Source organism: Chiroxiphia lanceolata, chromosome Z (genome assembly GCF_009829145.1).
Source record: "Chiroxiphia lanceolata isolate bChiLan1 chromosome Z, bChiLan1.pri, whole genome shotgun sequence".
Lineage (NCBI taxonomy): Eukaryota > Metazoa > Chordata > Aves > Passeriformes > Pipridae > Chiroxiphia > Chiroxiphia lanceolata.
In genome coordinates this window covers 10,879,153-10,893,917 of record NC_045671.1, presented here as the reverse complement: position 1 = coordinate 10,893,917, position 14,765 = coordinate 10,879,153, and the positions used below count along the sequence as shown (strand labels likewise).

Sequence of the window (14,765 nt, the reverse complement as noted above, 5' to 3'; positions counted from 1 at the left end):
TCTAAATAAAGCACTGTGAATCAGCCATCAGGGGAAGATTAACGGAACATTTAACAAGTAAATTATTTCTCCATTGATTTATCTCACTGAACTTCCTGCACACATTGTTGTATGCGCCATTTGTTGCCAGCAGTCCACTCATCACTTTGGTTTATATCTACAGAAACCCTGTAAAAGTATCAGCCAGATCGTGGTATGGGAGTTTTAAAGGGGAACAAGAGTAATTAGGAAGTTTTATACATCATTCATATTGCATATAACGAATATAATTCCTGAATTAGCAATGCAATGCCCTGGAAAGACTTAGACTCCAGATTACTTGCTATACTAAATATATTGGTACCTCTTAATCACTGACTAGGGTTGCATTGAGGTGCCATTTTCAACAGTAGGGCATTAAGTTGCATCTCTTAGCCTGCTGAATGGCAACAGTTTCTCAAATTCTCTCATGCAGAGGAAACCATCCTTGCAGTGAAACTTGACAATCCCATCGGTTCCACCAGCGCTGCAGTCAACTGTAAAACCGTGCATGCAGAAGAGAAAGCCAAGGATCCTTCAACGGCAGTGGAACAACCATATAAACAAGCAAAGTGAAAACACCGAGTTTCAATCAGAGCTGCAACACTGCAGAGGCTCTGTAAACAGTGCAGGAGGTGAGGTGCCCGCCAGCCCCCAGCAGTGATAGCTGCCTTGGCTCTAGTGTTAGCACTTATCCAAACCCAGGGTTGGTAATATATTTGCAACAAGCAAGTTCTTATTCAATTTTACCTCTCTACTTGGTCCTGCTACTATCAGCTCACAAGGAAAAAAATAATCTGGAATAGAGTCATATAGAGGCTATGATTCGTTCACTTGGTAAATCATTAGTGAGACTGACAGTGCAGAAGTGGATTTTGTCCACAATGAATTCTGCCCCCGTTCTCATCACATTGCTAGCTCCACACCCAGTTTTAAATATTTTACTGGAAAAATTGCAGCAAGCACATCTTACATAGAGTAATTTCTTCTACCATTTCTTCTGTTTGGCACATCTTGTTGATACATAACAGGGGCTGAAGAGTAATAGTGATTCAGAAAAGTGAGAAGGTGGGAAACAATGTCCAAAGATATACTGCTTTTTCTCTTCGTCACCCAGAGAAAGCCACAAAGTGTGAACTGAGGTATCTCACAGGAACACACTGGTAGTGAACTTTGAACTCAGGGCTGCAAGTGTGAAATATTTACCCAAGGGTTTTGCTCATATTTTGAACACCAGTAAAATTCCTTTTTAGCCTTGGGTGGACCGTACTTTTCTTTTGTCATTCTTCATCTTAGAGAAGTTTTAGAGGCAGGTAAGGAAACTTGCTACACCGAGATAAATAATAAAAGAAATATTTGCTGAATAATTTAACACACTGTCAGAACACTTCCATGGCTGGAAAAATGTTAAAAAAGCCATCAGCTACTTTCAAAAAGTATTGCCAAATTCAGCAAATATAATACCCAAGGGTCATTGTTCTGGAAAATATTGTCTTCTGTTTGTTCCCTACTCATTTCACCAATGCTGCCAAAGGCTTGTTGCTAATATGTAACTTTTCAGAGCCTTCTTTTTATCAAAGTGCCAGTGTAACTAGTGTTACTGACTCAAACTTTATGAAAACTGGAATAAACCTGATAGGTATAGGCTTTTGTGATGTATTCTGGTGATAATCGTGAAAAAATGGCTGATTTGTTTATTTTGGAGATCTCAAACAGATCCTGTAGGGTTTTGTAAGAGGCTTTTTGGCGTATATGTAGTATTATGCTAAAATAATCCATAGGACTGAGGTTGCTAGATTGCCTGCAGACAGGATCCATCAGTACAGCAAACTTAAGAAGCTTTCACCAGTTCAGACCACCAACAGAAGCTGCCCATTGATTCTGACTATACTGTATCACAGATAAAAGTGTCCCTGCAGATGTTTCTCAAATAGCATTTAAAAATGTTTCAGATAAACATGCAAAAAAACTTTCAACATTTGCTGAAAATTACAATTTTCCTACAATTTATCCTAAAGAATTCCTGTAATTTTTCACACCTTTTACAGACCTCGTACACAAACAAAAGATTTACTACAATTACAACAGTGACTGAACCAACTGTATGTTCTGTAATATTTTGGCAAGGGAGATGGGTTTCTGTTTTCAAAATGAAAGTAATTTTTGTAGCTTAAAACAAATTATTGAAATGTTGAATATATCACTTAACACAGAAACAAGGGACTATTTCTTGGGGTCTTTTTATAGCAATAAGGGATGTTTAATTTTTCTTTCTATTTGAATGCTGAAGCAAAACGTAGTAATAGTAAAGCTTTTGAACAGATTTCATTAAAAAGAGTTAGCAATATATGTAACTTTATTGGGTTTTACATTCTTCTCAAATGTTGCATTCTTGCAATTGTATTCTGTTTATTAACAATTCTTTTTGTGGCATTTTCTTCTCATTAAAACAAAATTCTGGAGGAGGAGAAGGAAACAGGAAAAGGAAATTTCATATTTGTTTATTTTCTCAGTTCCAATTTCTGGAAAGCATATGGTCTCCCTTTGGCTTTTTACGAGCTCAAGGCTACAATCTCATGCTTTTGACTAAATTCAGACAATAACTGTTACAGTCTGAACTGCATTTTATAACTCTACTTTCTCCATTCTGAGAGTGAAGGTTTAGTGTGACTTAGTATATATCCACCATGGGAAGATTTTCATGGCAGTTCTTTTCTTAAAAATGTACTAGGAAATGTATAGAGGTTTTCATTACAAAATCTCAGTTAGATAACAAAATGATCATACGGTGCTTCATGGTATGCTTCATGGACCATAGACATATCCTCAAGAAAGTATTATTTGGACACAGAAGTAAATTTTAATTCAAGAAATCCCCAAATCACTTTAATCATGTTCATCTCCTCCCATCATTTGCTTTCTAGACAGACCACTGAGAACATATTTTTCTGGCACTAATTTTCATACAAAGCTAATTTCAATGTGTCCTGTTGCTCCAGAAATACGCTTTTAAACAGTTAATATGGGTAGTATGACGAATGAATTTTAAATTCACACAGACTAAGCACAAAATTATAATTCTGTGAATTAGCTTATCAATTAAAAATAACAATCAGTGTTTGAAGACTGATCAGGAATTTGAGTGTGAGCATCCCAAAAACTTTCATGTCATAGAATCACTGACTACTTTAGAGTTTGCTTCATTCTGTTACTTGGATCTGCCGACAAACATACTACGAGTGGAATGTCAGCAAATATTTTTTTTTGCATGAGTAACTTATGAAATTCCAAAAATCTTTAAAACTATAATGAATTGGAAGTTGAGGGATCCAACAATCTCTAGTTCAATTACCAATAGTTAGCTATGTTAGGAGGCTGCATCTCTAAATGAGAAAGTGGGAATAAGAATAAAAAAAAAAGGTACTTACAAACTTCCATCTAAATCTGCCTGAGAACAATAGATAAATGGATGCAACAATAATTACCCAGCAAACTCCACAGAGTCTTTGGGATTCAGACTAATTCTCTTTCAATTCACGTCTCTGCCAATACTTAATACCTTTAACATGGCCCACCACATCATGTGTGATTCATCTTCTTAACATTTCTGGTCCAAGCAAACTGTTAAGCTGCCTGTATAGTTAACAGATAATCAGTTCTGGACAGTGTTTCACCCTGCATGTGACAGAAAGGGATGTGTCGTCCTCCAGAGGTATCTTCTCTCCCTGCTGATCGGAGGAGCAAGCAAGCGTGTACTAGATAACTTTTAGGAGACTCTCATTCCTAGTAAAGCATATTTCCTGACTGTCTTCAGTGGGCTTCATTTTGTAGCAATTCCTCTATGTGAAATCATACAATCTGTGTTTCAGTTCCTTGCTGCTCACAACCTCTGTTTTTCTGTTTCTCTGTACATTTCTACATACATATAAATTGCTACACATACATTTATTTTACCGCTGTCTTAGAAGTCTACTTAAATTTAAAAGAATCCAGATATTGTGTCTGCTTTGCCAATCCAGGCTTGACTGTGTCTCTTGATTGTGACCTTTCAATAAATGTACAGGTTTTTCTGTGTGGAGATGCAGTTACTGAAGTGCAATAACTTTGTTGCCAAAAGAACATAGCTGATATAGTGCTGTATTCTTTTTCTTTTTACAATTGAGGTTGAGTTGGCAAAAAAAATTCAAATACTTTCAAAAAAAAGCTCCAAAACCTCTGGTAATGCCTCTTTGGAACAGGAAACTGCTGGGAAGAGACAGTGCCATAAATTCCGTTCACTTAAATGGGTGGCCTCAGTATGTACTCACAGCAGGAAAGTGCTTTCTACTTCTGCCATTTCTTCACATTTTGACTGGATGTGTGTCCTGGTTTTAGGAGGGGTAGAGACAGTTTTCCTCTTAGTAGCTGGTTCAGTGCTGTGTTTTGGACACTGTGATGTGCCAGCTACAGGCACAACATCCCTTAAGTAGGAACTCTACTGTCCCCCAGGGTATTTTCTGATACTACACCCAGTGAATCATTTCTTCTGTGTACGTACATGCTGGCACAAAGCCCAGGAAGTTATAGATGTTTTAGGCCAGATTCTCACAGTACTCTTTCTCTACTCCATATGACTTTTGCATCTACAATTTTTTGTCCTTAAAACAAACAAACAATCAAACCAACCAAACAAACAGAAAACCCCTACATTCCCAAAAACCCTCTTGAGTTCCTAAAGCTTGTAGTTCTCCATCATTTCCAGGGTTGGAGAGAATTATGGGTAAAAGGAATTAACTTTTCCTGATGAGGAAGAATCCAAGATGGAACCTTTCATGAAATACTGTTGCCTCATGTCAGACTCAATGAACACCTACCCCAAAAGATTACTGGAAACTGAAGCAAATAGTTAAATGTCTCTCACAGAAGGACTGTTTTTCTGATTGCCTTCAAGAAATACGTTAACCCAATACTTTGTAAATATATGCCCATCCCTTCTTTCCAATGCTCCTAGCCTATTCTCTTCATTTTATAGTCTTTTTCCTTTTTATTCTATTTACTGCAGATACTTCCTTATTCACCAGTTTAATTATTTTAAACTATTCATGGCAAATTGTGTAACTCGTTCTTCGCAACAATTGTCAAGTGTTTTTTAAATGTTAAATATTATGTATATATAATATCATTTTCAGGTCACACTTAGGTTTAAATCAGTCTCAGGGAAGTACTGAGAAAAAGCTAATCAGGTATAATACCCAATCTCACAAAACAGTTTAGTGCCTATTATCTGAATAGACTAAGAATCCTGATGGCAAGCACACCAGGAAACTTGTTGCTGTAAGAGATGATGTTATTGATATGTAGAATATATGGACAGGTATATTAAATACCTTGCAATGAACAAATCTTCTCTTGGCAAGTGCTACCTGGTATCTTTTGCATGGTCTGTGTCCTTCCATTAGCTAGAAGAGAGCACATGATGACTCCTAAATCAGGTATCACTCTTTTACAAATTTTCTCTGTTTTCAGAGTTATCTTGTCTCAGTCCTGGGGGAAGCCACATTTTTACCAGATTTAGAAACCTCTGGAGCTTTAACTCTTTTTTGCATTTTTGTGCTTTGGAGTCTGGGGTTCACAGTTTTCACAGATAAGGCAGTTGAACTGTGGCAGCCATTCACCTTGGGGAAAGTTTGAGCAGAGAAACAGGCACAAATAAGCATAGTTTGCCACAAAACTATACAAGAAACCCATGGTGGAGTCACCTTTGGGCGGGAGGCTTTTGAAGTAGATGTGGAATTCAGCCCAAGCTGTAAGCATGGGACAGCATCGAAGTGGGCACCCATCTGTGGAGCGTCAGCCTGGCAGCAACCTCATCAGAGGCCATGTCAGGGGATCCTTGGCAGAGAGAACAAGGCATGCACTTAAAAACGTAGGTGCCAAGGCCGTTAGGAACTTTCCTTACAAAGAGAGGACATTAAGAAGTAACCCCAATGCAACAGCTAAAACATGCAACGGCCTCAACACCCTGAGGAGTCTTAGGCTGCATCAGGGGAAGTTTGGGTTGGACATCGGGAAGAATATTTTCACAAAAAAGGTGATTAGACATTGGAATGGACTGCCCAGGGAGGCAGTGGAGTCGCTGTCCCTGGAGGTGTTCAAGTTAAAACTGGACGTGGCACTTGGTGCCATGGTCTTGTTGACAAGGTGGTGTTCTGTCATAGGTTGGACTCGATGATCTCAGAGGTCTCTTCCAACCCGATTGACTCTGTGATTCTGTGAGGCAGTCTGAAGGTTGGGCTTTGGCTGCCGAACCCCGAGGGACCGTGGGTTCTGGGCGCCTCAGGCGGGGCGAGACCCGCGCCGTCCCTTCCCGCTGCAGCGGAACGTGGTGGAAAACGCATTAAATTTCCAAGTGCTTCGAGCACTTTCTCCAGCGGCCGGGGGAACCTCTGCCAGGGCGGGTGCGGGGGCTGCGCCTTCCCCGCGCCCTTCAGCGGAGGCCACCGGCGTGTGACCGGGGAGGGGATGCTGCCCTGTGCGGGGCTGCCCTCCCGAGAGCTGCCGGGGCGAACGCCCCACGTCGGCCGCGGTGGAGGGCGGAGGGGGGGCGGCAGCCCCTGTTGGCGGCCGGGCCTCTCCTCCCCTCCCCTCCCCTCCCCTCCCCTCCCCGCCGGCCCGGCCCGGTTCGCCCCAGCGCGTTAACCCCTGCGGCTCCGAGGCAGGGGCTCTCGGGAGCGGCTCCCTCCCCACAGCCCTCCTTCCTCCGCCGGCAGAAACCAGACACCGGGACGGCCCCGCGCAGCCCTTGTGGGGAGCGGCGCCTGTGTCCGGCGGCGCCGGGAGCCGCCCCGGCCATGCCGCGGCCCCGGTAGGCGCCGGCGGGCCCCGCTCGGAGCCGCCCGCCCGCACCATGCCATGTGTCCCGCGGAGCCGGGCGGCGCGCATGGTCTCCCTCTGGCTGCTCGTCCTGCGCGCCCAAGCGCTCTGCCTGGGCAGGGCCCCGCCGGCCGGCGGCTCGCCTTTCCCCGACGGCAGGCAAGGTCAGTGCCGACGGGTTTGGGGTGCGCGGGGGGAGCGGGTCCCGTCGCGGATGTGCTTCCAGCCTTCCCGGCTTCCAGCCGGTGGAGCCGCGGCTCCGCGGCGCTGCTCGCCTCCCGTCCTGCCCGAGCAGCGCCGTGCCGGCCCCAGTGCTGCCCGGGCTCCCTCCCGCTGGCAGCGCTGCCCTGGCCGCCAGCCGGGACGGGCTGCTCCGCGCCCAAAGTTCTGCACCGAGGGCTCAGCGCTCTCGGCTGCGCCTTCCTGCGGCTCCTTGGCATTCACCGAGTTCCGCTGTGTAGATGAAGGTATCGCCGAACCCCGCTTTTTTGCTGGTCTTCCTCGTTTAGGGGCAACTCTGTAAATACCAGAATCGTTTTGTACTGCTAAGCTGAGAAAGTTTGCTGTCCTGATTATTTATTTATTTTTAAACAAACTCTCGCTTCTGCACTAAAGCAGCGGACGCTACAGAAGGATTGGTGTTACCGGGGTTTAACACCCACTGTGAGCTATTCACATTCAGTGAGGGTGGTAATTGCAAGTCAGACTTTATCTGCAGGAGGGGTCTTTGAGGCTGCCCTCGCAGGTGGGTCAAGTTTTCGACCCCTTTGGTCTTGGAGGGGTGTAACTCGGGAATTTTATCCTGTTGCCTGTTTAAGGAAAATCGGAGAAGTGGCTCCTAAGGGAGAAGAATTATGATTAGCTGGAGGACTCTGCCTGGTGATAGAAGAAAGTGTAGGAGGAAATTTTGCTTCCTGAAAATCTTTCTGATGCAATTAACATCTGTGGTGCTGTCAGTAGGAGAGCTTGAACACAGAGTAGAAAATTTTCTCACCCCTCAGAGATTGTGGAAAGAAAAAGTGTTTAAGTAAGATGCTTGAAAAGTGAACAGTTATCCTGCAGTCAGGTCCTGCTGGATTCATTTAAAGTAAATGTCACAGTCATTACACTCCTGTGACTCTAAATGGAACCGAAGAGGGATATGGCTTTGTTAGCATGTAGTAGCTGTTTAGTTGTCAGGCATTAGGAATTGAATGTAGAATTAATTTAACTTTCTAGGCATGCAAAATCTAGGCTTTTCAAATAGCATGGAGTAAAGAGGCAGTTCAAAATGTGGCGAATTTTTTTTTTTTTTCAGAGTAAGGTTTATTGCAGTGGGAAGTGTGAAGGACTAAAATTTGAATCTGGAATAGCTGAAGTGTTCTGCTCCCTCCCCATCCATAAAGAGTGTGGCAGATGGGACAGTTAAGGATGCCCTTGCTGAGTGTTGAAGGCCTTTTCCCTGCCATAGGGCTTTGGAACTTGGGGTCTTTGCTGGGTACAGAGCTGTTCTTCGGCTTGCAAAGATGATTCCTCACAAGATGAGCCACGCTATTTCCTATCCCAAGGAATTGTTTGAGAAGAAGCCAGATGATTTTTGGGGCAGATGTAGATGAACTAGAAAGATCAAGATGAAACAATGGCAAATGATGATGTATAGCGTTTTAAAGGACTTTTGTCAGGAAATGTTTTATCTGTCTGAAAGTAATTGTAGTGTTCCTGTTATGTGGGACAGATCGTGTATGTTTTTGTCTTTATTCTAATTTATTCACTTTGTGTACAACCATTCTTAATAAGGCAGTTCTCTGCCATGTGTGCTGAATTTGTGTCCACAGAGGAGCAGAACAGACAGCAGTGATTTTGAATATTATCAGATGTTTTCAGTGATTCAGAATTAGGAAGGTCTGCAGGGAAGATTTCTCTGATGACTTAAACAATACTTAGACTAGTCAAACAAGCATGAGGGGCCTGAACCTTGCTTGTCCTACGTGCCCAGAGGGCCTGAGCAGTCAGCATGATTGCAAGGCAAATCTGACTTGAGAGTGTGCTGCTCAGTGTGATGATTTGGTCTTGTTTGCAGCACAGATGCAAGCCAGCATGCTCAGGCTGCAGTTCTGGAAACACAACAGACATTCTCTGGAGGTTCACCTGACCTTTCCTGGCCTAAATATCCTGAGCAGTGCCCACTTCACTGGCAGGACTTCCCTGGAGTGGAGAGTATACTAGGTGTCCAAGGGAGATGCTGTGACATGTCAGCCCTAAGACTTGTCAGTGGCACTGACGTAGATTCCCTCCATTTATGTTTGCTGCTGCTAAGTTTTATGGGAACCTGTGGTGTTTTAATAGGAATTCATGTTACTTTAGAAAAATTGAGGCATTCAGTGTTGAAGGATGCAGCCCTTATTTTTGTGCAGTTTGGGCTGCATGTATTTAGTTATTCTTTCCTAGAAGAACAGAAAGGTATCACCAAAATCATACCTCTTGTCTTTGTTTTAGATTCTTCTGCAGCTCAAAAGGTCAAGCAGTGTTTTAGGCTTAATATGGAGCTCAATAAATTGTTCTGTTAATGGTAGGATTGCCTTTGCTAACTTCTACCCAACTGTCTAGACAAAACTGATAATGATTACTTGCAGAAATATCTTTAGCCTCATCCTGTTAAATTTTTTGTTGTAATAATCTTATTCCCTCTGGTCTTTTGAAAGCTTAATAATAATTCATTTCTACAGTTATATTACAGTTATTATTATTGCAGCATAATTCCCCTCTCCAGTGACTAAATGAGTATTTAAGGAGATGGTGGAAGAAGTTGGATTTCTCTGCTTTGATAATCCTGTTGCCACCCAATTCTTCACCATTTTCTTCCATTTACTGATGATGGTGTCTAATTTCCCTTGACTTCTATACACTAATGGCTGTAGTGATGAGATAAAAACTTCCTTGTATAGTTTGAAGTCCAAAACCACAAGTCTTTGGCCTTGCATGGAGCTTAACAGTTAAGCCACAACAAATTAAGTTCAAGACATCAGGCAGAGGCAAATCACACAGTGACAGCAAATGAGTAAGTTTTCCTTCAGGCATTTAATTTGATTATTTAATGAGTTGTGCTGAAAACTGCAGAAATGGGGGCCTGGTCTTGCAGCATTCTCTGTTAGCCTGTCTTTGCTAGCACGATATGGGATGTAGGACTTCCCAGAAGTCTTGTAATTCAACATCTGCAGTTAAGCTGTATTTTTGGATGTTTTTTATCTCTTCTACCTGCCCGTTTTTTGCTTCACTCTGGAGTGTGAGGAAGAGGAGACCTTGGTTTAGCTTCAGCTGCTAAATTTTTTGGCAGCTGGCACCCTTTGTGCTATGTAGAGGCTATATAAACTGCAGACATGAGGGTGTGGACTGAGTTTCCAGTGTTTCAGTCCCCTTATGTGGACAAGAGCAGATGTCTCTCAGAACTTGTGGTAGGCATTAGTCACTTTATTGTCAAGACCTGTCAAGACTGTTGAGGCCTAAAAGCCCACTACTGTGACTTGTCCTACAGAAGTTCCAGGTCACTGTAGACTGGTGGAAAGGCTTGTGTGCAAAGAAATCTGTTGTGTAAGAGAATAATATTGCTTCTGAAATAGAGATACTGCAGAGAGAGGGTCAGATTTCTTGTGTGGCTTTTATATATGTGCTGGGAAGTGGGGTTTTTGTGTGTTTTGTTTCGTTTTCTTTTCAGTTGGAAGTGTTTCAGTGTATGTGTCTCAAGGGTCCACGGCCTGAGGAAACACAAGCGGCCACGTGCCACGTCTCATACTGCAGTAATGAGGACAAATGAGATATGTTCCTTCCTGAAGGGGATGAATCCAGACAGCTGTCTGCTTAGGCATGATTTCTCCTCTGTGGCTTTAAAGGTGCAGGCAGTGGAGGGAGAAGTGCCTCTAGAAGGATTGACGAACCAGACCTAGTCTGGAAGTAGCTGGAACAGGCTAATTGCTTTGTTAAGCATCTTAATTAATGAATGAAATGTAGTCACTTCACGTATAAGTGGCTGGGACCTTGGGAATGAAGAGAAACTCTGGGGAAAGAAGAACTGGAATGACGTGTCGTCACAACGTCTTTTCAACTAAATATATTCAGACTGTGATTTCTTGGGCAGAATTCAAGTACGCCAGTGGAAGATCTGGCCCTTAGGTTATGAGTTCTAATGGACTGCTTTTACGTGGATTTATGTTATTTTCTTGGGACTTTCAAGTTTCACAGTAATTAAAAAAAAAATTGGAAACAGGTGGTGTTTGTTCTGGATCATAGAGGGGACAAGAATGCCAATAACACTCTTTTCCCTTGCTAGATCCGGACAAGTGATAAGATGTCCAATTTTACCCTGGTTGAAACTTCTTGTGTAAAAGATCATGATTACTTCGTTTTCTTCAAACCCTTCTTTAAAACTCCCTCCTCTGCTGCAACAGCTGCTCAAGCTGATGCTGAGATGCTATTACTACAAACTATCAAGCCAGTTATTGTTCTCTTTGCCTCTGTGTGTTTGTAAGGTTCTGCCTCCTACTTCAGGTCTTCAGCTTTTTGAATGTGTGAACATGACCTCCTTGATCAGAGAGCATCATGTGCTGGAGTCTTAGGACAGGGAGGGTTCCCAACCCTTGTGGTGTTGGGAAGGGGTGTGTGTGTAACAGTCAGTTTTTTCTATAAATGGTGACAAATTATTTGAAAAGAAGAATGTTTAGCTTCCAGATTGAGTGTTATAATGGGAGAATAGAAAGCCCAAATGAGGACTGTGTTGCATGGTAATCTGTGCACTGCCTGCCTTTGTGTCACTTGGATGTTGTGGTGAATTGCACTCACTTTTGGGTTTCCCTTTAAATTATGCGAAATCTGAACAGGCCAGTACTCACCCTAGTTTTCCTTCCTTTTTTCCCCCCCTTTCTCTCAGGGCAATTTGTGAAGACATTGCCAGATTACCATGTGGTTGATCCAGCAAGAGTAGATGCAAGTGGGCATTTTCTTTCTTTTAATCTACACCATCACATCTCAAACACAAGGAAGAAGAGAGATCTCGGAAAAAATGAAAATGTCGTATATTACAAAATTAATCATGAGGAGAAGGATCTGTTTTTTAACTTGACTGTCCACGTGGGATTTCTTTCCCATAACTACATAGTAGAAAGGAGACGTGGCAACCACACTAGTGCGAAGATTACAACTCGCTCAGGAGTTCCTTGCCACTTCCTTGGCACAGCATGGCAGCCAGGTTCCGGGAGTGGGACAGCAGCAATCAGCACTTGCAATGGTCTGGTAAGTGGTATGACCTTTACTGGGGTTCTGGGCTCATTCTGGTGTCATTACAACTCAGCCGGGGCACAAGTGTATGAATATGTCAGTTAAGAAGCTGGATGAGCCAGTGTGATACCTTACGGACATAATCAGCTTAATTCTACGGATGTCATTTGGATTTTTGGAAGAGAGAATCAGAAGGTCAAAAGTCGATGCTGAGGCCCTTTAGAATTTACTTTTAGCTGGTTTGTTTTTTTTTTTTTGCTGGTCTGGACTGAACATCTCTGTCAGTCGTACAACTTGAAGCCATACAAATATCGAGTCATTGCTTTGATTCCATTAGTAGCTGGAATGCCTTTACAATACATCTGGATATGACCTTCTGTTCTATTTCCCTCTAAAAGAAATGCAGCTCAGGTGCACTGAAACTGCTCTGTGAATCAAATCAACTGATGATATGCTGGGAAAACTCAGTGACCTACTTCAGAACTGCGCTGCAACTTCAGATATAAATGGTAGGTTAGATGCAACCTTAGCCAGAGCTTCAAGCCTGAAGCACTGCTAGGCATCTCTCACTTCAAAGAGCACTTCTAAGTCTGGAACTTGAAGTCTAACATTTCTCGATATCCTGTGGTTCACACTGAGACAAGGGGATGGAAACTTTATTTTTTTCCAAGCTTCAATTTTTCTTTTTTTGTCACAACCCTAGGTTAAGTTTCTGTTTCTAGAGCATAAGGCTAAGTATGTCTTGTCAGGCAGGGGAAGAAGAGACAGGCTAGGGACTGATGGCTCATTTTTGAGTCTGAACACCAAGGTGAGTGTGTTTAAAGTACAGCCTTTCTCTGCCAACCTGTCAGTATCAAAGCATGTTCCTTGCTGTTGAGCTGTATGAAGCTTTCAGAAACTATGGAAAATCAGTATTCTGGCAGTGTACAAAAGGCAATATGAAGACAGCTCTGATATAAATGAAATGGGAACCTTTGGAGTCTTACACAACTGCTGATAACACTTCCGGCACGTTGCCAGGAGAAACAGACCATTTCTTGAGGTCAGAAGCTTCAGTCCCACAGGCATGAAGATCAGGAATTTTCTAAGTAGTATTTCCAGTAGGGACTAACTTATCAAAATTTTCCTGATACATGTTACGGTCATGCAAGGTCAGTAAGGAAAAGGACAACAAGTAATTCCTTTGGTTAGTTTGTCTTGTGCTCCACCAGAATGTCTTTGTTATTTTGCATTAGGATGAGGACTTGAAAATGAGCTGCTAGATCTTCATTATGCCTTCTGAAGTATTTAGTCTGAAACGAGGATTAAAAAAACCAAAACTCAAATTGCATTTTAAATTCAACTTGGCAATATCGTTAGAAGTGATGCTTTCACTTGGGTTGCAAATGTATTGAGTTTTTTATTTTGATTTGAAGGTTTTGGTGAAACACTGATATTAGAAAAATGATGTTGTGGGGATTTTCCCCTCCTATCCCAAAATGAAACTTTGAAAATACATAATAATAAATCAGTTCGGGTTGAATTAATGGGTTTTGCCTCTGGGCAAAAGCGTGATGGTTTTTATGTGATGATTTTTGAAGTCCAGAAGTCACTGCTCTGAAAGGGTTGCAGTAGGAGTTGGGTCTGTATCTCTTGGTTCTTTTGTGTACCCCCACAAGCTGGGGATAGGTGGTTTAGCTTGATTTTCTCCTGAAAGTTATCAAAAATAGTGTCATCTGAAAATGTTTATTAATGAATAGTTTTGCCAGCCCTGAGTGATACAATCTGGTTTTTAGAATAAAAACATGACATTTCTGAAACTTTTTTGTGGTGGTTTCCTGCTTTCTAAGCTCTAGTAGTGATTTATATTCATCCCGGTGATCCCAAACTTTTTTCCTCTTCGGCATCAATTCCACTTTTACTTCCCCCCGCCCCCCCGTCTGGAATGCTTTGTGGTTTTTCGCATTGAAAAGATTTTTTTTCTCTTTATTCTTCTAAGGGGGGGGAAGGAGAACTGAGAATAGTAAACACCATGGAATTAGAGCAATTTTTTTGAGATACTAAACGCGTATCCCATGAGGAGAAATGGTAAGCTCGTTTACTGTAGGAGGTTAACTTTAAAGTACTTGATAAAAAGAGTTGTGTGAAGTAACGAATTGCACAGGGCACACTGGTAAAGATCCTTGGGGCTGAGATGGGAAGATAAAAGTGTGTTTGAAAGGTGCCAGCTTCATGGAATATGCTATGGCAGCAGTGGCTGCTGCACCTGTGACTGCCTGGGTCAGGACCTGTGTGTGCCTCAGCAAAGGGGTCCCCAATAATACTTAGCTCCTCATTCCACCACTGCAAGCTGGAAGAGTGCTGATGTGCTCATAATTGGTGAAAACCAATGTCTTAGCTTTCAAATAAAGGGATCAGGAACATTAGTGATGCTCCTTCCCTGACGCTGTTTTGGCTTGAGAGCCAAATATAATAGAGAGCCAAATATATAAAACGAAAAACATACTGTGCTTTTTTTTTGTTGTTGAGATAGTCTTTAATAGGCTCAATGAAGCACCAATTTACTGTGGTAATGAGTGACACAGGAAACTGTGTGATCCCTAAGCTTCCAATTTTTGTCTTTCTTAGCAATAGGAACTGATAAAAAATTGTAATACTGGAAAATACTG

The 14,765-nt window shown here is 42.3% G+C and overlaps 1 protein-coding gene across 1 annotated transcript in view; it reads left to right on the top strand.

The window, feature by feature from the left end:
* Positions 1-6,904: 6,904 nt before the first annotated feature.
* The window catches only part of ADAMTS12 (ADAM metallopeptidase with thrombospondin type 1 motif 12), a 148,714-nt gene continuing 140,853 nt past the window's right edge, over positions 6,905-14,765 (top strand). Inside the window, exons 1-2 of the mRNA XM_032675323.1 lie at positions 6,905-7,034; positions 11,771-12,132. Of these exons, the coding sequence (XP_032531214.1) occupies positions 6,905-7,034; positions 11,771-12,132 (492 nt within the window). The remainder of the gene's footprint in view (positions 7,035-11,770; positions 12,133-14,765) is intronic.